This window comes from Ahaetulla prasina, chromosome 2 (assembly GCF_028640845.1).
Source record: "Ahaetulla prasina isolate Xishuangbanna chromosome 2, ASM2864084v1, whole genome shotgun sequence".
Taxonomy (NCBI): Eukaryota; Metazoa; Chordata; class Lepidosauria; order Squamata; family Colubridae; genus Ahaetulla; species Ahaetulla prasina.
This window is the reverse complement of record NC_080540.1, coordinates 276,975,585-277,000,209: the sequence shown is the minus strand read 5'-3', so window position 1 is coordinate 277,000,209 and position 24,625 is coordinate 276,975,585. Positions and strand designations below refer to the sequence as shown.

At 39.4% G+C, this 24,625-nt stretch overlaps 1 protein-coding gene across 1 annotated transcript in view; it reads right to left on the bottom strand.

Moving 5' to 3' along the window:
- Positions 1-1,118: 1,118 nt before the first annotated feature.
- PLCXD3 (phosphatidylinositol specific phospholipase C X domain containing 3) overlaps positions 1,119-24,625 on the bottom strand; it is a 117,216-nt gene continuing 93,709 nt past the window's right edge. The window contains exon 3 of the mRNA XM_058173433.1: positions 1,119-1,275. Coding sequence (XP_058029416.1) covers positions 1,119-1,275 — 157 coding nt within the window. The remainder of the gene's footprint in view (positions 1,276-24,625) is intronic.

The following is a 24,625-nucleotide window of genomic DNA, read 5'->3' as shown; positions in this document are numbered from 1 at the left end:
AGCCTACTCTGCCAGTGTTAATGGAGGTGGGGGGTGTCTCCTTGGTAATTCGTCATTAGGATATTGGTTTCTGTTTGCTTATTTGTTTGATGATAATCCCTGTTTATCTAGATATTGGTTGCTGGAGAAGTGTCTGGTCTTTGTGTTTTTTTTTCTGTAGCTTTTTTATTATCTTTTTTGAATGCTGTGTAAATATGATTTATCTCTATGTGACTATTGGTGGTCACTGGCCCATAAATAATAATGATTTAATTTAATAAATCAACAAAATATATTTAAATATAATTCAAAAGATTAAATATGCAGTAAAAGATAAAAATAGGCCACTCTCTAATACTGGTAATATCATTCTATAGTCTCACTTTAATGCTACTATCCAATGTTTTCTATTCATTTTTACCCAATAATCAATGGCAGACTGTCCACTGGTTGCAAGAAGACAAAGTTAGATTAACAGTGTAATGTTCCTTTTTAAAAAAAAAATGAACAAAAATATTCAAAGTGTTCTGAATTTTCAGAAAATGTGCACATAGTAGACAATGGACTACTTGTAGTAGACAATAAAACAACTTGTTAAGTTCGGATTAGTCTTTAATATTGATGGCCTATCCTTTCCACTTGAGCAGAATCAAGCTGATGCCACCAATTAATTCAACATTAATTAATGGAGTACACTGGCGGATGCTACACCTTGATATGATAATACACAGTTCTCATCCATTAGCAAAATTCCTAACAGCAATGGGAATTTATTGCATAAAGGACAGTAAATGGCTGCCAGTTATGAATTAAGCTTAGCAATGATCATACGTATGGCCAAAAGCACATTGGTTGCTGGCAGAATATTTATTAATGGCTTTCTGAATTGTGATAACTTAAATAATGAATCCTGACTGGGTTTCAAGAAATACAGTTGCATCAATGTCAGGAAATTATTACACCTTGTAAAAATGTCCCCTTTTTGCCTATTCTGTTTTGCAATTCCTCGACACTTTCAAAAGAAAATGATAATGTTCAGCATGTGCTTGCAAAATCTGTGGTTACAAGATTACAACCTAACCTAACACAACTGGAAAAAAAGTTCAACTGTGGCGCATGTTGGAGACATTACGGTACTATCAGGTTGTATCAGCTTCACCTTCACCCAAGCCGTAGTTGAGTTTTATGATTGTGCTGATAAACTCGCCGAGTTCTACAAAGTCTGCGGTGACAATGTTGATACCACTTTCACCTGGTGTCTGAGCCTGGACCCACTGCATCATGGCAGGGAGAGCTCTGGAAAGAAAACACGTAATCATTATTATCAAGCATAGCAAATTCCTGGACTCTATAAGAAAAAAAATCAAAAACATCAGCTGCTATCCATTTATACCTCTTCTATTCTCATCTTTTAATTCTGCTAAATTGGATATGTCTAGTCTAGTGAAAAGAAAGACTAGGGGTAACATGATAGCAGTGTTCCAATATTTGAGGGGCTGCCACAAAGAAGTGGAACGGCTTGCCTTCAAATGTTGTGGATGCTCCACCACTGGAGGTTTTAAGAAGAGACTAGATAGTCACTTGTTCGGAAGGGTGTAGGGTCTCCTGCTTGAGTAGGGGGTTGGACTAGCAAAGCTGGCTGAGGAATTCTGGGAGTTGAAGTCCACAAGTCTTAAAGTTGACAAGGTTGGAGACCCCTGGACTAGAAGACCTCTAACTTTCCAACTCTGTTATTCTGGTATAAAGCTAACATCAACTTTCATTAATATTTAAGTGGAATGAAATTAATTTTCAGCATAAATACAGTTACTTTCAAACATACCTATACTGGACAAAATTGAATACAAAACACATTCACAAAAATGAATCTTTATACAGTTGCAGAGTTATTAAAAATAACTGCAATTTTATGTTGACATAACTTAAGATAAGAAATATGAGGAAATGAGTTTTGTTTATTCTTAAAGGCAAAGAAAACAAGAATGAATGAAGTATGTCTTGGCTAGTTGTCCATTAGTCATGAATTAAATGAATCATTCTTTGGTTTGGATTACTTAGCAAGCTGCAGAAAATCTAAAACGGAGCCAAAAAGTTGCAATCTTTGGTTGTGCTGGAGGATGATGGAGACAAAACCACACTGGAATTTCCAAATATACTTTTCAGAGAACTCTAGAGCATGGCACAAATATGCAAACCACTACATTTCCTTCTCACACCCAATAAGCCTTTTATTTACTACTTTATATACAAATTTCTCAAAATTGGTCCCAAATAAAATAATAATGATAATAGAATTGAGTCAAGAGATAGAGTAGAAAAGTTAAAGCAGAAAATTCACCTTTCAGTGCATAAAAGTGAATTACATTGCATGCCTAATATCTTCTTCATTTAATATTGCCCGCAAGAGAAAGTTCACAGGAAAGAATATAATGTCATAAAACATCAGGCTGAAAGCAAGAGTCCATATATTCTGGTCTCGCCTTAGCCACCTGGTGACCTTGAGCCAATCAGTCTTTCTCAGTCCAACCCACCTCTCAGGGTGGTTGTTGTGGGGAAGATAGAAGGAGGAAGGTATGTGTTGGATATGTTCCCAGTCTTTAGTTACATTATTTGTAAAAATAATAAAGGCAGGATGCAAACAAACAATATCTTTCTTGAATAACAGATTGTAAAGAAATATTCCTTTTAATGATCTCAGTGATCTAGATATAGTATTTTTCAGGGGTGAAATGCTCCCTGTTCTAACCGGATCTAGCAATCCAGTAGCACCTGTGGTTGGTGGTTGGGCAATCCGGTAGCAATGGCGGAGTGAAGCTCCGCCCACTTGCCCGGGTATCGTTACTTCCTGGTTTTTTACCTTCTGAGCATGCACTTCCGAACTGGTAAGCAAGGTAAGTAGATTTCACCCCTGGTATTTTCCCTCTGGGGGAAAGTGCTTTTTTGGTGGCAAAAGAACAGTTGTTTATTGTTCCTTATAATTTCCAGTCTCTGCATGCCTCAATCCTCATAATGGCCCTCATTAAGTATTTCAGTCAGGAAAACAGAGACCACGCTGTGTAGCAACTACCCACATAGTTGAATGCTCTCAGAAACTTAGAACAGCTATATTCTAAACCCTAAAATTCACAAATATCTTCTGGTTTCCAGATATAAATTAAACAAAGAGGGTATGAGATGTCATTGATATGCTTGACTAATCATGTTTTTCTGAACAAAGAGACCAGACCAAAAAGGTTAGATACTTAGTATTTACAGGTTGTCCTCGACTTACAACAGTACATTTAGTTACCTGTCAAAGTTACAATGGCACTAAAAAAAGGGACTTATGACCCGTTTTTCACATTTACGACCATTGCAACATCCCCATGGTCACGTGATCAAAATTTCAGAAGCTTGTCAACTGACCCATATTTATGATGGTTGCAGAGTCCCAAAATCATGTGAGCCAGGGGTGAAATCCAGCAGGTTCTGACAGGTTCTGGAGAACCGGTAGCGGAAATTTTGAGCAGTTCAGAGAACCGGCAAATACCACCTGTGGATGGCCCCAGAGTGGGCGAGGGAATGGGAATTTTTCAGTATCCTTCCCCTGGAGTGAGGTGGGAATGAAGATTTTGCAGTATCCTTCCCCTGCCAAACCCACCAAGCCACACCCACAGAACCGGTAATAAAAAAATTTGGATTTCATCGCCGATGCGACTTTTCAACAAGCAATGGAGGATTCAGATTCACTTAACGATCCATGTTACTAACTTAATAATGGCAGGGGTTCACTTAACATGGGGCAAAATTCACTTAACAACTGTTTCATTTACTAACAGAAACGTTGAGCTCAATTGTGGTCGTAAATTGAGTTGACTAACTGTATTACTCCAAAAGTAGAAAGAGTTGTGATAAAGAAAAGAATGGGGATAAAATCCAAGAGGTTGGACTTGATTTCGAATTGCTCTTAATAGTCTTGACTGGATCATAGGGAGGTAAGAGAACATATGAACATTTGAAAACAGTTAAGAGCGGAAAGAGTTTCTATATCAGATTATGGTATAAATCCTAATTTCTAATTGCTAGTCAGCTTCTCTGTGTGCTTAATCCTATAGTGGGCTTCCAGTTTTAGTTATAATTAAAACATTTATTCCCTCTCAAAAAATTAAACTGTACCATCTGATTGAATGTGCTTCCAAATTTTATCCAGCAATTGTAAAATGTTGAATTATAGATAAACCCTTCTGGACCATAAATCTCCTAGTTGCAGGATGCTAATCTGGGGAAAGTGGATTTGCCAACAAGCCCATCCATTTGTTTGCTTCCAATTATGTATGTTGTTCCTTTAAAAAAAAAAAGATTCTTCATGCTGCCAATGCAAAAACAGGATTTTGTGACCAAGAAGCTACAGCTCCCTGACCGCAACTGATAGATCAGGCTAGCAATAGGGCCTAGTGGAAGAAGATGGAAGAAAATCTGCAAAAGGGCAAGTGCGGCATTACAAGTGAAGTCCTGCCCTTTTTATGCAGACAGCACACATATGTATAAAAGGGGTGGGCTTGTTATTATGACCCAACTCTTGAGGTGGTGTAGGATTTTTTTTTTAATCTCCTCCACCCTCTGCAGACACTTCTGCAGACTACGGAAAAGTGAAAAGAGAAGGAAAGCCATTCTAACTGCTCTAATATAAGGAAAAGCTCCTCAGGTTTTTTGCTTCATTAAACAGTTTTCATTCCAGTTGGAACTGGTGAGAACTCATCCCGTTCCACCCATACCATTTCTGTCCTGTCCCATTTATGACCAAAAGGTCCCAAAGTCTAGGGTAAATTATTATTCAACTTGAAAAAACTAGTGCCTAAAACAGCCTATCCCTTCCCTTCCCTTCCCTCTTCATCCCTTTTCTTCATGTCTGATATCTTTAAATTGGAAGCTAGCAGTAAGGGACTGCCTACCGTATTTCCCCAAAAATAAGACCTCCCCAGATAATAAGCCCAATTGGGCTTTTGAGTGCATGCGCTAAAATAAGCCCCTTCCCCCCAAAGAATAAGCCCTCCCCAAAAATAACCCTTCCCAAAAATATTTAAATGCATGCGCAGCCGGTCCTCACCATTTCCTCTGGTTAGGGTTAGGGAGACAGAACTGGAAATCAGGTAAGAGGGCAAGAGGAGCCCCATCTTGCTCCACGCACCCCAAAATAATAAGACCTCCCCGAAAATAAAGCCAAATTATTTTGGGGTTAAAAAAAATATAAGACGGGATTTTATTTTCAGGGAAACACGATATATTTTAATGACTATATTCTGGAACATCTCTAGTTTGAGAAATGGAGTGAGGTCCATTCCCTCAATGTAAGGCATGTGGACTTTCTGGCAACAGAAATGATTCATCACAGCTTTTTTACTTCCCCATCGACTATATGAACCCATTTCCTTGACTTGGTGGTCTCCCATCCTAAAAACATCTAAACCTTGCTTCAATTTTTGAGATTTGGTGGCTCATTTAAGTGTTGCCATGTAGTTAAACAAAAGACTGAGATAAAAATGGTTTTTTGGGTAAGTATTTATTGGATTTATATCATGTCTTTTCTTCCCAAGTTTAAGTCAGCTTATATGGGGAGCTCAGTTTGATTTGGTTTATCCCCCATAATAATAGCACAGGGAATAGACTGGGCCAGGCACTCTTTCTTTGACCAAAGTCATCACATAAGTTTCCTAGGTCATTTGGCAGGGACTAGAAAGCCTGTGTTTTCTGTTGTAGCATCTGCCCTCTGAACACCATGGCCCCTGAGATCTACATGACCCTGAACTGTCCTCTGCAATACCATCCCCCTGAGATCCATCCAGGGCTGATTTTGCTTTCTCAGAAAGCCTTAAAAACACACTTGTTTTCCTGGGGTGGGGAGGTTAATGGGCCCCCTGAGATGGAGATTATGTGTAATCATTGTTTTCCTTGACTGAATGTGTGTGTGTACCGAGTTTTAATTTTCTGTTAGCTACCCAGAGTTGCTGTTGTGAGATGAGTAGTCCTATAATGTACCTTGATGAAGGTATCTTTTCTTTTATGTACACTGAGAGCATATGCACCAAGACAAATTCCTTGTGTATCCAATCACACTTGGCCAATAAAAAATTCTATTCTATTCTGTTCTATTCTATTCTATAATCCAGGGTTTCTGAACCCCAGCACCTGAAAAACCTGTGAACTTCCAACTTCCAGAATTTCACAGAACAGAACAGAGTTGGGAGGGACCCAATGATGGGTTTCAAATTTTTTTACTGCCGGTTCTGTGGGTGTGGCTTGGTGGGCGTGGCATGCTTGGTGGGCGTGGCAGGGGAAGGATACTGTAAAATCTCCATTCCCAACCCACTCCAGGGGAAAGTTACTGCAAAATCCCCATTTCTTCCCCATAAGCTGGGACTTGGGAGGCAGAGAATAGATGGGGGCGGGGCCAGTTAGAATTTTTACTACCGGTTTTCCAAACTACTCAAAATTTCTGCTACTGGTTCTCCAGAATTGGTCAGAACCTGCTGAAACCCACCTCTGGAGGGACCTCAGCTGAAAGAAATTGATAGAACTAAATAAATTATTATACCTCGCTGCCTCTCTGGATTTTATATTAACTTTCTGTGTACAGCTAAATAAACATCTAGCAAAATTAAGAAACATGTGATCTTCCTCCTTCCTCAAAAAATAGGGAAATATTTGCATTGCGTGGCTTTTAATGATAACACAGGACAAGATTTATAAAAAGTATGTGTTTTAAATTTCCTTTTCTACTTATAAGTCACTGAGTCTTTATTATAACATCTTTCCTTTCAAGATTCAAGCCGTAAGATGGAATTTAACCAAAAGTTCACTGTTGTCTTCCGTAAAATGTTATGCCCTATTTTTTCACTATGTCATCAGCGCAGAAATATATGGAACGTGAATTTTGGTCCCTTTTTACGTCTGTTTGCATTCGTTTTGCCACTATCTCTCTTTCTCTGTCAATTTTTTTTAAAATGGAACATTTTTGGCTTTTAAAGTAACTTGTTTTATAGAAATTAATTTCTCTTCCTTTATTTCTATAGCAAAACTCCCCACATGCTTTTATTTCAGTCCTCCAGAGAGAGATGTGGCAATTATATTCACTGTCAGATCATTTCTGACTTTTCTTTTAAAAAGCTTGTAGGAAGCTGCCTTGTACTGTTCAGACAACTGCTACATCTTGCTCAATACAAGCCACGACTGCCAGGAGATCTTTAGAAATTTCAAAGCATTTATCTAAAGCAGAAATTAATCCAAGGAACTTCGGCAAAGGTTCTCTACCACTGTACCACTGTAATTGACAGATCGATTTATTCCATGTCTATAGCATTTACACGCCTTCATTCACTGATTTACAGGTGTGCCTGTGGAGATTGCTTGCTGAGTGTCCCTCCTCCAGGTGAAGTGCTGTGAAAAGAGATTCAGAGGCAAGTATTTTCGGTAGGAGATCCCATCCTGCACAATGCCTTTCAACCAGATCTAAGTTCTACACCCTCGGTCCGAGTACAGGTAGTTCTCAATTAACACGGCAACTAGGACTGGAATTAGCACCCCTCAGCAAGACAATCGTAAAGCACGACATCGCATAATTCCGCAGTTTAGCAAAGGCCATTCCGGCAGTGCTGGTTGCCTTCATCCCGCAAGGACCTGACATGACCTGACTTCCTGCCAGCTTCCCCACAGACTTTGCTTTCACACTGGAAATTGCGATCAGGTGACCACAGGGACAAGATAACAACTGGAATTCTAAAGACAGACGGTAGCTACTATTTGTTCAGCGCCATCAGAAGCCTGAAAGTGATTGCCGAACAAGTGATTATTAACCTGAATTCAGGAACCTTTTAAAAATACGCATTTGGAGCCTGGGAGTAAGAATGGGAGATGTGCTTGAATTCAGATGACTGACTGCTGAATTTTTCTCACAGCGTGATTGAAGGTTCTTTAATAACTGAGTGGGAGAATCTATCTTTAAGGACAACAGTTGTTTCCCAGAAACATTGATGGCGGAGGCATTTTCACTTCTTTTACAATGTACAGATGTATAGTATTTACAGGAATAAATAGCGAAAAACCCAAACTGTTTAGCGGTGTTTCCAAACTTTCCAATTTCTAATTTTTTCTACTTTTCCCCTCAGGCTATTTACTAGGCACTACTTGTTCCATTGCTTAATCACCCAGTTCCCCCTTTCTCCTTCCCCTTCAGTGTTTCACTAGGAGAGAAGGCTAGGAAGGGAATTGGCTGGGCTAGTCTGAAGTCTGCTTAAAGCTTTTCACACTAGGATTTTGGATTTTCTCAGCTATGCCTTTATATTGACATTCCAGGGATCTGGATCTTCTTCCTGGTCTTCCAGGCTGGGGCTCCTCTCAGGCATTGTTCTGCAGGCAGCTGCCTCCCTCCGTCCCCATCTGTCTTTGGTTTTGGGTGAAGCACATCCTGTGGCTGAATCTTCACTTCTCTTCTTATAGAGAAGTCTCCAATGAATTAGTCCAGTGGTCAGATGTCTCTCTCCAGACCCAGTTTCCCATGCAGTCTCTTCAAAAGCTCTCGATCTCTTTTGAGACCTCAAGCAACATAGATGTAGGAAATGACTAGGCTGAGCCTAAGGAAGGGGTCAAATCACTGGTGAAATTCAAATATTTTTACTACCGGTTCTGTGGGCATAGCTTGGTGGGTGTGGTGTGGTGTGGCTTGGTGGGCATGGCAGGGGAAGGATACTGCAAAATCTCCATTCCCACCCCACTCTGAGGCCAGCCAGAGGTGGTATTTGCTGGTTCTCCATACTACTCAAAATTTCCACTACCAGTTCTCCAGAACCTGCTGGATTTCACCCCTGGGTCAAATGCATCATCAGTCTCACTTCATGCCCACAAGAGATACAAGTCCAGTCCAATTTGTATTCCGTTGACTCTTATCTTCTGCCACTTTGCTTTGACCAAATGGACCATTAGTCCATTCGACCATTCAGATTCTTGTAGAGAGCATTAGCATACAATAAACCTATATTCATTTACACTGCCTTCCTTGAACTTCTGCTTTCCTGCACTTGATTGAAACATGGTAATGTTTTATTCCCCAATACACTGTTAGACCTACCAGCACTTAAACCTCTAAATAGAAATTCTCCTTGGTTTCATTTGTTGAGAAAGGTATAATTTTATTAGAAGTAATGTGTATTTCAGTAATGCATAGCCAAAACTGACAATTGTGTGCCAAAATCTCTAAGTTTAACTTTTCCCTCCCTTAATTGCCTCCCATCACCAACTTCCACCCCCTCAATGACCAACCAGGTTCAAGCAAGATGTCTTTAGAATGGACACTTCAAACTTAGGCTGGTATGATGCAGCTGTCTGTTTCTCCCAACTGTGTGACCTTGAAGCAGCATCTTGAGGAGATACAGAAATTACTTTCGCTTTCCCCCAAGCTTTCTCCTTACCATCCAACCTCCCCAGAGTTTATGGCAGACTGCTACCACATGACAGCAAAGCACACAAACGAGCATAAGGTGGTGGCATCTGTCCTTCTCTCTCATTCTCCCCACCCACTCCACTCTCTCCCACAATCTTGCCTCCAGAGGCTCCCCCTCCTTAGGCTCAAGATCTCCAAACCTATATAGTAGGTTGGCCAATAAGAATATTGCCTCCATCTGCTCCACAAGAGCCATGGCTAGCAGCCAGGGCAGCTCATTTGCCACCAAGACAGTACAGGTTGCACCTTAACACCATACCTGACGTTCCCCTCCCCATTTTTTTTCTCACCTTCTGCTAACATACACCAGTACAACAGCCAATAAAATGCATACACCATAAGATATCACAAGTTATTATGAGTTCTTACGTTATGGTTATGTAAAAATTAAGTTGATTGTATTAATTAATACTGGCTTTGCAATCTTTTTGCTCATTTTGCTCATTTGAATTATTGTAAAATCAATCTATGTGGTTACTGGGAGTCGAAAATGACTTGATGGTACACAATCTTCAATCAATTTTTTTTTGCACACTTCCTCAAGTTGCACCACCTAACTGACACAAAAACGTTTGTCATAAAATTAAAACATTCAGAAGTTCAGAAAGTTCAGGTCTTCTTTGAAAAAAAATCTGTGTAGGAGGAAAAATCATTGAATTGCATCCTTTTTTAAAATTACATTTTCTCAGAGAAATATATTTTGTCTTTTGAGCACCTTGGTGTTCTTGGTTTGCTTGGTTACATTCTCATTTAATGGGACTGATAATTTTCCCTCAGTGTCCTCCACAACCAAGCTCCAATGAGCTAGAATACAAATGAGCTAGAATACAAATCAGTATAATGCCTAACATTCAAGCCAACAAGCTCTGCTGCTTGGTGATGATGGGAACTGGAGCTTAGCGCCCTGTTGAGGAGAGCTATTCTGCATTTTTGGTATTGGCTTTCTGCCTCTCCTGGAAGATGTGATGATGAATAGCTGAAGGTGCTTGCTTTTGACATTGCCGTGATTAATATTCTGTCACTCTATCAGACAAGGATGACTCAAACACAAAACCTGCTGTTGCTTCAGCGATATTCAATATCCCTTCAATGAAAGGAATGTTCCACATTTGCTTTGCTTTGAGTTCTTTTTTAAAAATGTTAATGAGGTTAGTATTCCCATTACTCTAATCCCAAGAACTGAATGGCACTAGATTCTCTTGAGTCTTTGAACTTTTTTTGCTCAGTTACTGTTTCAAAAAGGTTCCCCAGGGACGCTGAGACATAGCGTATTGTCAGTATTTTGAAAGGTTGCAGCATAACACTTGGCCTTTAACAGTGCTAACACAGTTTTGATCCTTGACATTTTCTTATCTATGTCTAACTCACACACAGAACTCCTGTCTGATTTAAATAACCCATCTTACTATTTAGTTGGTTAGTGGGCTGGGGATCCAACTTTCTACAAAAGCAAGAAAGCTTTCCAGCTGTGGCATCTCTAAGAGCTGAGCCAATAATCCCAATAATTCTGGGCTTCAGTGCACCTTAACTAGCTTTCTTCTCCCAGAAGAACTTAAGCATGGGGGGGAGGAATTTTCACATTCACATCTGGACTTGGTTCCATCTCTAATCCTCCATAGGTAACCTTAGATGATTGTGAATTGGTAATGTGCAAAGATGCATGGAGATGGTATTAAAAAAAAAACCAACTTCCTGATAGCTGAGGAAGAGAAATATTCCACAACTTATCAAATTGGTCAATGATAGGTGGTAGACAAACTGCTTCCTACACCAACAATTTGGAAAAGAACTCTTTAATTCCTTTTTTTAAAAATGAAATCATAGTAACAGTGCTTTTCTAAACAAAGGGAAAATTATAAAGGTAAAGGTAACATTTCACTCTCAAAGGTGCTTTTTCAAGAGGCAACTGGACTTTCTGGTTTTTCTGTGAAGACGTTTTGCTTCTTATCCAAGAAGCTTCTTCAGCTCTGTATACCCAAGAGCTGAAGAAGCTTCTTGGATAAGAAGCAAAACATCTTTGGGACAATCACCTTTGGGACAACCCTGACGTGGATGACTAAGAATTTCCATAGACATTTCACTTTCAAATTTAATGTTAAACAGTATGAGAATTTAATTCTAGTCAATCCAAATGTAATACAAGAATGAGTGTTCTGTTTGTTTCTTTTTTCAAATCATTAAAAAAACCCACTTTAATTACCTTGGAATTCACTGTTTGCAGAACTGGGGAAAACAGTGAATTTATTTCTTCCAAATAAACAGGTTTTGCCAGCCACCTGCATTATTTCTCTGTTAAGTAAAAAAAAAAAAAGCAGATGGAGACTGGAATGGATAAAAGATAAATATTCTGAAAAGGAAACCCGTTTGAGGGAGTCTAAGTTGTAGATCTTGCAATCTGTGTTATACAATGGTACAGAAGAAGAAGAAATGTTAGTTTCTGCATAAGCCCAAAATGTATCAATGGTTGAATGAAATATGAAAACTGCCTAGTCACCAAGAGATGTTGTACTTCCTTGACATTTGGCAGTAAAGGTCTTCCTTATGTGCCATCAGGCAGCCTCAAAGGACATCAAGTAAGGGTGAGCTTACTGAAATATTTTCCTCTCTTTGAGATTCATAACCTTCTTAACTGACAAGAAAAATCCTCTATTCCCCTTTCAAGGACAGGGAAGTGAAGCACAAAAGAACACCAAATACAAGTTAGGCAGAAGCAATCTTGTAGATGACTCTCACTCTGTCAAGGACCTAGGAGTACAGATCTCAAATGATCTAAACCCCAGAGCCCACTCTAACAGCATTGCTAAAACAGCCTTAAGAGTTGTTAAACTTGTTTTGTGAAGCTTCTTCTCTGGTAACATCGAATTGTTAACTGGGCATACAAAACCTTTGCCAGACCAATTCTTGAATACAGCTCATCTGCCTAGAATCCCCACTGTATGTCCGATAGGACATTAATATGATTGAGCGGGTTCAGAGATATTTCATGAGAAGAGTCCTCCACTCCTCTGCTCACAATAGAATCCCTTATGCCACTAGGCTTGAAATTTTGGGCTTGGACAATCTGGAACTGCTCTGCCTGCAGTTTGATCTAAGCATAGTATACAAAATTGTCTGCTACAGCATCTTACCTGTCAACAATTTCTTCAGCTTCAGCCACAATAATACATGGGCAAACAATTGATAAAAACTCAAGGTAAACCGCTCTAAACTCGATTGCAGAAAATATAACTCAGCAACAGAATGGCCAACGCCCTGGAATGCTCTACCTGACTCCATTCTTATATCCTCAAACCCCCACAGCTTCAACATTAAACTGTCTACCATGGACCTCACTCCATTCCTAAGAGGTCCATAAAGAGAGGCGTGCATAAGCGCACCAGCGTGCCTATCGTCCCTGTCGTACTGTCCCCATTTATCTGTATTTACTTCCTTTTTTTATGCTTATGTTCATACTGTGCCAACTCAGAAAGCTCAAACTGCCCAAGGAGCTACTGATCCAGTTCTACAGAGGAATTATTGAGTCTGTCATTTGTACCTCTATAACTGTCTGGTTTGGTTCTGCAACCCAACAAGAAAGACACAGACTTCAGAGGATAATTAGAACTGCAGAAAAAATAATTGCTACCAATTATGCCTTCCATTGAGGACCTGTATACTGTATGAATCAAGAAGAGGGCCATGAAAATATTTACAGATCCCTCACATCCTGGACATAAACTGTTTCAACTCCTACCATCAAAACGACGCTATAGAGCATTGCACACCAGAACAACTAGACACAAGAACAGTTTTTTCCCGAATGCCATCACTCTGCTAAACAAATAATTCCCTCAACACTGACACACTATTTACTAAATATGCACTACTATTAATCTTCTCATAGTTTTCATCACCAATCTCTTTCCACTTATGACTGTATGACTGTAACTTTTTGTTGCTATCATTAAGGGTTAAATTGCAACCTATGACCATCATTTGTGTTGTAAATGTTGTACCTTTGATGAAGGTTTTTTGTTTCTTTTTCTTTTATGTACACTGAGAGCATATGCACCAAAACAAATTCCTTGTGTGTCCAATCACACTTGGCCAATAAATTCTATTCTATTCTAATAAATAAATTCTATTATACTTGCTACCTTGTACATGTTTGACAAATAATAAACAAACAAACAAACAAACAAACAAATGTACTTGAAGGAAGATTCTGAATTTGCATGCCAAGTGTGAAAAAAACCTACAGCTCTTATCAGTGCCAGGACCGCCAAGTAATCACTCTTATCAGTGAGAAGTTCACGGTATGGTGGGTCTTAGCGCTTGCTCTACTTGGCTTGTTTGAATGAATCAGTCTCTGCTCCAGTAGAATTGCCATAAGTCTCTTTGCTGGCTGTTTATATTTAACATCATACGAGGTGAAGATAAGGACTAACTGGGATCATTTGCTGCTAGAGCTCATCAGGACTGGAATATGATTTGGAAATGCCTTTTGGATCTTATCAAGGAGGCAACATGACAGCCATTTTTGAAAACAGGTGCAGTTGCTTTAAGGAGCTAAGTTATTAAAGTTATTGCAACTGTTAAAGTTGCTTTTTTTCTTTCAGACTTGAGCAGAAGCTTGGAAAATGGTGGGCTGCTTTAATAAACAGCAGGGAAAGCAGGTTGTATTTAATTTAGACATGAGACTTGTTTTATTTTTCAAATTATTTTTGAACTCTGCATAGCCTTACTAGTTCTCTGCATGAGACACAGTACTGAGAGTCAAGGATTCTGTTTCTTGTACTTATTTGGACCAAGAAAGGTATTATTTTTTTATTTATTTTATTTATTTATCAAGTACATATTAGATAATATATATAAGAATAAGCATGAATTGAATACATAAAATGAACACAATTAAAGGGAACATTAGGACAGGGACAGTAGGCACGCTGGTGCACTTATGCACGCCCCTTACAGACCTTTTAGGGATGGGGTGAGGTCAACAGTAGACAGTCTAAGGTTAATGTTTTGGGGATTTGGGGAAGAAACCACAGAGTCAGTAGTGCAGTCCAGGCATTGACCACTCTGTTGCTAAAGTCACATTTTCTGCAATCGAGTTTGATGCAGTTTACCTTAAGTTTGTATCTATTGTATGCTCGTGTATTGTTGGGGCTGAAGCTGAAGTAGTCATTGACAGGTAGGACATTGTAGCAGATGATTTTATGAGCTATGCTTAAGTCATACCGAAGGCGGCATAGTTCTAAATTTTCTAACCCAAAATTTCAAGTCTGGTGGCATAAGATATTCTGTTGCGAGCAGAGGAGTAGAGGACTCTTCTTGTGAAATATTTCTGGACACGTTCAATTGTATTAATGTCCTATTTGCAGTGCGGGTTCCAGACAGATGAGCTGTATTCTAGAATTGGTCTAGCAAATGTTTTGTATGCTCTGGTTAGTAGTGTAATATTACCAGAGAAGAAGCTATGCAAAATTAGGTTTACAACCCTTAATGCCTTTTTGGTGATGTTGTTACAGTGGGCTTTGGCACTTAGATTATTTGATATGAGTACTCCAAGGTCCTTGACAGAGTGACAGTCATCTACAAGGTCATGTCCACTCAGTTTGTATTTTGTGTTCTGGTTCCTTTGCCCATGAGTAAGACAGAGCATTTGTTGGTTGAGATTTGGAGTTGCCAATTTTTTGACCATTCCAACACAAAGTCAAGGTCTTTTTGAAGGGTAGCAGCATTATTGGTGGTGTTAAATAGTTTTACATCATTGGCGAAGAGAACACAGTTACTTATAATATGATCAAAAAGATCATTTATGTATAGTATGAAGAATATTGGTCCTAGAATGCTGCCTTGGGGGACACTGCTATTAACAGGTGCAGGATTTGATAGGGTGCTCCCTATTTTGACCATTTGTCTGTTTGACAGGAATGCGGTTATCCAATTATGGAGGGGTCCGGAGATGCCATAGGAGTTTAGTCTTAGAAGTAGTTTGTCATGTACCACTGAATCAAAGGCTTTACAGAAGTCTATGTAAATTGCATCTATTCCTTTGCCCTGATCAAGATTTGTAGTCCATATGTTTTTGCAGTGTAGAAGTTGTAAATTACAGGATAATTTTTTCTGAAACCAGATTGTTTATTAGAGAGTAGGTTGTTTGTTTCTAGGTGGAGGATAATTGATTCCATGACTTTGCAGGTGATGCAACATAAAGAGATTGGTTTGTAATTTTCAACTAGGCTGGGGCCTCCCTTTTTGAAGATAGAGATGACTATGGCTAGTGACCATAGGTTGGGTAGGGAGCTGGTCCTGAAAGATTTTTCAAAGATTATGCTTAGGGGTTCTGCTATAGCAGTGAAAAGCTATTATAGATGGAAATCATCTTATTGGTATGATGAGGATGGTCATTACTCTGTTGCTTTGTATGTACAGTGAGAGCTTTCACATTGGAGACAAATTCCTTGTGTGTCTAATCACACTTGACCAAATAAAGTATTCAATTCAATCAGACCCTTGGAAGAAGGCTGGGGTTGTAATGGCATATTGATTTGGTATCATCTGATCTATGTTGGGTTTTCTAGAGTTGCCTATGGAGACAACTATGGTTACATTAGCAGTATTAAAAGCTTGACTTGCAATCCTAAGAAATTATAGTTGTAGAACATATGCTGTGAGAATTTTCATTATCTCAGGGTATTCCTTAGGCTCCGCATGAAATATGGCCACCAATTCCATTTCTATCACTTCCTTTGTCTTTGTTCTCTTTTTAACATTTTCTTCCCTCTCTCCAAAACTGTTCTGGTAGGGAGGGAGGGAGGGGGGAAGGAAGGAAGAAGGAAGGAAGGAAAGAAGGAAGGAAGGAAGGAAGGAAGGAAGGAAGGAAGGAAGGAAGGAAGGAAGGAAGGATGGATTACTGAATTTGAACAGATGACTTGGAAAAGACTTTTAAATTGGATGGTGATTGCAAATTTCTCAGTTTCAGGCTGGACAAAATGGCATAATACAAAATATCAGTCAATTAATCAGTGCTGTCCAGGAAAAAATTTTTGCATTTTCCCCCCACTGGTTCATTTCTTTTTTTTTAATTTGTTGAATTAAATTATTTCAAAGACAAAGAGAATTTTGGACCCTAATGTTCTAGATTGTCACTGTGCTAGTTCAGTGGCAAGCTGACTGAGAAACATGTGTGTCTGTTTTATCCTTCATTGGCCAACTCCCTTTCCTCCGCTTCCATTAAATAAAAAAAAAGTTGTATAAGATTCTATAAGGCAAGATCTTCCATTAGGTTCTTGAATCTAAATTCCCATCATTAAATCCTATCATAGTTCCACAACAAAGCATAGGCTAGACTCAAATAATTTTAAATTAAGATCTTAATCAAGGTCATGGCTGGAAGTAATTTAGCTCTCAACTACCTTTCTGTATATACCATTTGTTTTACATATGCTTTACTTACACAAAACCATAACACAAGCAGAGCACTTTCTCTACTCGAGAACTAGTAACACATTGAAATATCCCTGGGTGGTTGGAAGCATTCCATTTGACAGAATATTTAATGAATAACTGAACCTAGGAGATAAAGTAATAGGGTTAACCATGCAGCAGTGAAATGGAATGCTGCTGTGGAAATTCAGGAAACCAAAATTCAATAGCTCAGGGACCAATGCAACGTGTGTCACTGAGCAATGGAAAGATTCATAAAGGAGCAATAGAGGAGAAATGGGGAATCACATTTTGCATAATTACATTAGCCTCAGATGGAGATTTTATTCCATCACCACTGCAATAACCGATTCTTAACTATACTGGAACCTGTCGCAGCTTCCCTCTCCCTCTCCCTCTCCCTCCTTCCCTCTCCCTCTCTCTCGCGTCTATATGGGGATTATGGTTACTGATGTCCAGTGTACTTCTATGAAGAAAAACTAACCCGCTTCTTCTGGTTATATAGCTACATATGGACAATCCATTGTTTCAACCATATTAATAGGGCAGGCAGAAAATAATTCAACCAAATTCTTATAAACAGTGTAAGATCATGCATGCCTTTAGTTTCACTGGCCTGGCTGAATTTCAGGAAGACCTACAGTACAGGTCTGTACTGCCTTGCAGTATATTTTTTAAATCTACGTCGCAATTCAGATTTTACTGTGAGTCATGATTTCTCTTGATTACGTTCGGTGTCCTATGTCACTGCACTTTCATGAAAATTGCCTTTAGAGCAAGGGTCTCCAACCTTGGCAACTTTAAGCCTGGAGGACTTCAACTCCCAGAATTCTGGGAGCTGGCTGGGGCATTCTGGGAGTTGAAGTCCTCCAGGCTTCAAGTTGCCAAGGTTGGAGACCACTGTGTTAGAGAGACCCTCCAATCATAGCATTCATCATTTAATATGTTCTCATTCTAAGGGTTTTTTAAAAAAAAAATTAAAATATGAGTAATCTCTCATATGATATCACATGTGCTCTTTATTCATGTACAGTAGTCATGGAAAAGTAGTCACGGAAAAGTAGTCACGGAAAAGTCACTGCGAGCTTAAGACACATCTATTTATCTGCGCAGGACTGAATTAGAATTTTAAATTTTAAATTGGTTTTAACAGGGTTTTATTATTTTTATTGTAATTTTTAATATTCGGCCTAGTTCAATAAGTTTTTTAATTGGTGTTTTATCTTGTATTTATGTTCGTGTTTTTTATCAGGCTGTAAACCGCCCTGAGTCCCTCGGGAGATAGGGCGGTATAAAAATGTGATTAAATAAATAAATAAATAAATAAATAAATAAATAAATAAATAAATAAATAAATAAATTAGCATGACATGCTTTGGATGCCATGCAACTAAGTCACAATTGATTTAATTAATCTCTGAACATTCCAAGCTAATGCCCAACCAAAGAGGGGGTGGGTCTCAAGCAGTGATGGAATTCAATTATTTTTACTACCGGTTCTGTGGGCATGGCTTGGTGGGCGTGGCGGGGGAAGGATACTGGAAAATCCCCATTCTCACCACACTCCAGGGGAAGGATACTGCAAAATCCCCATTCCCTCCCCACTCCTGGTGAGAGGATATTGCAAAATCTCCATTCTCACCCTACTCTGGAGCCAGCCAGAAATGGTGTTTGCCAGTTCCCTGAACTACTCAAAATTTCTGCTACCGGTTCTCCAGAACCTGTCAGAACCTGCTAAATAGCACCCCTCGTCTCAAGCTTGATGAGACCATCCTCTGATTTCAATTGCTTCTTGCAACCAAGAAGCAGGCTGCTGGGTTGGGGAAAGGCAGGGAAAGAGCTGTTTTGCTACGATCTTTTAGCTCTCCCCTCTCAAGGCAGTCTGCTGGATTGGGGAAAGACACGGAAAGAGCTCTTTTTCCACAATCCCTGAGCTCTCCCCTCGAAAGGCAGGCTGCTGGTTTGGGGAAAGGCAGGGAAAGAGATCTTTTGCCAAAATCCCTGAGCTCTTCTCTATTCCCACGATCCCTGAGCTCTCCCCTTGCAGCCTTTAAAGATAAAGAAGGTATCTTTTCTTTATTAGCCAAGATGGCGCTGACGAAGGCTGCCTCGGTGAAATGCTCTCTAATTGTTTCTTTATTTCTAATTGTTCTCTGTGACTCACTACGGATTTCCTACTCACGAGACCATCTGCTAAAAATTAAGGAACATTTCTTTAAGGAGCAGCTTTCTTTGATCTCACCCCCGCCTGTCTTTACAAACACGGAGGAGATTCTAACACAGGAGGAGGCAATTCCCACGGAGCCATGGACTACTAAAAAAACCAAACAATGGAAGAGAAAGAAGAGAGGTAAACGATCTGGGATCTTAATCAGGCTAAGAAATCGCATTAAAACTCCTCTGCCTTCAATTTTCCTAACAAATATACGCTCACTTGCAAATAAGATGGATGAAATACTCCTCTTAAACAAATACTATTCTGATTTTTGCAATTCAGCAGTCCTATGCTTCTCTGAAACCTGGTTAAATGAATCAATTGAAAATAGCAGCCTGAACATTCCAGGGTTTCAGATTGAACGATCAGACAGGATTCCAGAAACATCTGGTAAAAAGAAAGGAGGAGGCTTATGCCTATATATTAATAGAAACTGGTGTCAAGTTTTTAAAATAATTTACAAATTCTGTGACAACAATTTAGAGACTTTAATTATCAACTGCAAACCTTACTATTTGCCTCATGAATTTTCCTCATTTCTTCTAATTGCTGTTTATGTCCCACCACAAGCCTGTGTAAACAAGGCATTACGAACTCTAGCTGACCAAATCATGGAGGCTGAAGCCAAACACCCTGATTCACTGGCCATTGTTTTGGGAGATCTAAACAAGGCAAACTTAAGGAAAGAGCTACCAAAATACTTTCAGCATGTCAATTGTCCCACCAGAGGCAAGAATACTCTAGACCATTGCTACACAACACTAAAAGATGCTTATCGGTCTTTACCACGTGCAGCTGTAGGACACTCTGATCATTGCATGATTCACCTTGTACCTGCTTACAGGCAAAGACTTAAAGCCACAAAACCAATAATTAAATCAGTGAAGACCTGGACGGAGGAATCAAAATTAAAGCTACAGGCATGTTTTGACTGCACTGATTGGAATATTTTTAAAGATACCTCTGCAGACCTGGATGAACTCACAGATACTGTAACATCATATGTCAGCTTCTGTGAAGATCTATGTGTACCTACAAGGAACTTGCGAATATACAGTAACAACAAACCTTGGTTTACACCTAAACTTAAGCAGCTACGACATTCCAAAGAGGAAGCCTACAGAAAAGGTGATAAAATGCTGTACAATCAGGCCAGAAATGCACTAACAAGGAGATCAGAGCAGCAAAAGAAGCTACTCTGAAAAGCTAAAGAATCAGTTTTCAGCAAATGAACCAGCAAACAAGTGGAAAACTCTTGAAAATATCTCAGGCTATGGCACACATCCTACGCAGGCTGAAGGTAATCAACAACTGGCAGATGGCCAGAATGACTTTTACTGCAGGTTTGAAAGGAAACTACAGCCACCTATCTCCACAACCCCATCTCAGACACACCAACAACAGCCAAGCCTCCTACAACTGACCCCATTTCATTGGGTTCACAACCCTAGTGATCACAGAAAAGGAAGTGCAGGACCTATTTCACAGACAAAAGCCAGGAAAAGCTCCAGGCCCAGACAAGATAACTCCTTCTTGCTTAAAAGTCTGTGCTGACCAATTGGCCCCCATCTTCACCCATATTTTCAATAAATCACTAGAGATGTGTTATGTTCCTTCTTGCTTCAAACGCTCTACCATCATCCCAGTGCCAAAGAAGCCCACCATCAAGGAACTGAATGACTACAGACCAGTTGCTTTAACATCTGTAGTCATGAAAACCTTTGAAAGGCTAGTGCTTTCCTACCTGAAAACCATCACGGATCCGCTGTTAGACCCCTTGCAATTTGCATACCGAGCAAATAGATCAACAGATGATGCTGTTAATATGGCTCTGCACTACATCCTACAACATCTTGAGTCTCCAAAGACCTATGCAAGGGTCCTTTTTGTAGACTTTAGTTCAGCATTCAATACCATCATTCCAGACATTCTTCTAACTAAGCTAAACCAGCTACAGGTACCGGAACAGACTTGTAAGTGGATCACAAGCTTCCTAACAAACAGGAAGCAGCAGGTGAAGCTAAGCAAGATCACATCAAATACCTGTACAATTAGCACAGGGCCCCCCCAAGGCTGTGTGCTCTCCCCACTTCTCTCTGTATACCAATGACTGCATCTCCAATGATCCATCTGTTAAGCTACTGAAGTTCGCAGATGACACAACAGTGATTGGTCTCATTCGAGACAATGACGAATCCGCATATAGATGAGAGGTCGAACGACTAGCCTTGTGGTGCAACCAAAACAATCTGGAACTGAACACACTCAAAACCGTAGAAATGGTGGTAGACTTTAGGAGAAACCTTCCATACTTCCACCTCTCACAATACTAGACAACACAGTATCAACAGTAGAAACCTTTAAATTTCTAGGTTCTATCATATCGCAAGATCTCAAATGGACAGCTAACATCAAAACATCATTAAAAAAGGACAACAAAGAATGTTCTTTCTGCGCCAACTCAGTAAGCTCAAACTGCCCAAGGAGCTGCTGATCCAGTTCTACAGAGGAATTATTGAGTCTGTCATTTGCACCTCTATAACTGTCTGGTTCGGTTCTGCAACCCAACAAGAAAACACAGACTTCAGAGGATAATTAGAACTGCAGAAAAAATAATTGCTACCAACTTGCCTTCCATTGAGGACCTGTATACTGCACGAATCAAGAAGAGGGCCGTGAAAATATTTACAGACCCCTCGCATCCTGGACATAAACTGTTTCAACTCCTACCCTCAAAACGACGCTATAGAGCACTGCACACCAGAACAACTAGACACAAGAACAGATTTTTCCGAAGGCCATCACTCTGCTAAACAAATAATTCCCTCAACACTGTCAAACTATTTACTGAATCTGCACTACTATTAATCGTTTCATAGTTCCCATCACCAATCTCTTTCCACTTATGACTGTATGACTATAACTTGTTGCTGGCAATCCTTATGATTTATATTGATATATTGACCATCAATTGTGTTGTAAATGTTGTACCTTGATGTACGTATCTTTTCTTTTATGTACACTGAGAGCATATGCACCAAGACAAATTCCTTGTGTGTCCAATCACACTTGGCCAATAAAATTCTATTCTATTCTATTCTATCTATATCAGACACTTCAGGTGTTTCCTTTGCCACACAATGCAAAATGTTCTCTCAGTATCCAGCGTTGATTAGTGATTAGTCAACTAGTGAAAATAAGTACAACTCCCACCATTACCTCCACAGGAAATCCCATGCATGTAGTCCTCAAATTATGACCACAATTGAGCACAACATTTGTGTTGTTAAGAGAGAGATTTTTAAGTGACTTTTGCCCCCTTTTATTATATTTCTTGCCACAGTTGTTAAGTGAATCTGGCTTCCCCATTGACTGCTTATCAAAAGCTTGCAAAAGCCGATCACATGACTTTGGCACACTGCAAGTGTCATAAATATGGATCAGTTGCTAGGCATTGGAATTTTGATCACATGCTCATAGGGATGCCACAAGGGTCATAACTGAAAAATGATCATAAGTCACTTTTACCAGTGCTGTTGTAACTTTGAACTGTCAGTAAATGAACTCTTGTAAATTGAGGACGATCCATATCAAGGGTCCACTTTGAACTCACATTGGAGGTTTCCAGTTTATGTTGTTTTGGATAGTTAAAGCTTTACAGTTTACACTATACATTACTGTAATTGTTTTACAGGGATGGAAGGCAAGGCCTCTGTCTTGGATTAAGCTCCAAGGCTTGTAAACAAAAGAATTGACCTGGCAGATCTCCAAGGCTCTAAATTGCTCTTCCCAATCAGTTTTGCTTCACTCCTTAAAGCCACTTTATCAAGCAGCAATATATTCTACATGACAGTTGCTTAGCTACCAGAACTCTTGTTTCAACAACTCTACCATTTTTAAATATCACCATGGGTCAAAGTCTACTGAATGATCCTTTGATCATTTTAAATCCATCCATTGGTATACATCTTCATTACTCTACCAGGTCAATCAAAGAGATTGGAGAAGAGCATGTTACAATAACGGCGCTATAGATTTCAGTCCAAGCATCAAGATATCTGTCTGTCTGTATTGGCAAGATTATCACTGTCATTGACTTGTCCAATACAATAAAGACAATAACATACAGATAGCCCTCAATTTACAACAGTTTGCTTAGTGACCGCTCAAAGTTATAATGACACAGGGGGGAAAAAGCCAACACAGTCCTAGGCTGCATAAATGGAGGGATAGAATCAAGATCATGTGAAGTGTTAATACCACTTTATAATGCCTTGGTAAAGCCACACTTTGAATACAGCAGTCAATTTTGGTTGCCACGATGTAAAAAAGACGTGCAGACTCTAGAAAGAGTGCAGAGAAGAGCAACAAGATAATTAGGGGACTAAAGGCTAAAACATATGAAGAACGGTTGCAGAAACTGGGTATGTCTAGTTTAATAAAAAGAAGGACTAGGGGTGACATGATAGCAATGTTCCAATATCTCAGGGACTGCCACAAAGAAGAGGGAGTCAAATTATTCTCCAAAGCACCTGAGGGCAGGAGAAGAAGCAATGGATGGAAACGAATCAAGAAGAGAAGCAACTTAGAACTAAGGAGAAATTTCCTGAAAATTAGAACAATTAATCAGTGGCACAACTTGCCTCCAGGTTGTAAATGCTCCAACACTGGAAGTTTTTAAGAAGATGTTGGATAACCATTTGTCTGAAGTGGTGAAGGGTTTCCTGCCTAAGGAGGGGGTTGGACTAGAAGACCTCCAAGGTCCCTTTGAACTCTGTTATTCTAAATTCTAAACTTATGACCATTGTTCCCACTTATGACTGTTGCAGCAGCCTCATAGTCATTTAATCAAAATTCAGACAATTGGCAAGTGATTCATATTTATGATGGTTGTTACAGTGACCCAGAATCTTGTGATTACCTTTTGCATCCTTCTGACAATTCAAAGTCAATGGGGAAGCCAGGTTCACTTGACAAACGTGTTACTAACTTAACAGCTGCAGTGATTCACTTAACAACTGTGGCAAGAAAAATCATAAAATGGGGTTAAACTCACTTAAGAACTTTCTCACTTTGCAACAGAATTTTTGAGCTCAACTGTAGGTTGTAAGTTGAAGACTACTCAACCACAAAACTAACAGCTCTTAAAGAAACAACAAAAACCAAACAGAACAATAAGGAAGTTATTGGATTTCATGCTGTTGCTTGAAATAAAACTGTGTAAAATTTCTTTCCATGGGGAAAAAAAATTAAACAGCGCTTTGGTTTCATTTGAATGGGCTTAGCCTCTGGAAACTTCAATGAGCCCTTATATTATTTGTTTTTCATTAGAAGAAAAAAATGAGACCAGAACAGCCAGCTCTGGAGATATCATATCAGCAACTCTGTATGTGAGACACGAATGCAGTGAAGCAAAGTTGGAAGATTATTTTAGTAACATGCCTGCTTACATTACGGCTGACATAACAATGGGAGGGATTATGATGGCCTGTGTATATTTGTGGTTGATATTCTATCTGTAGTAGCAT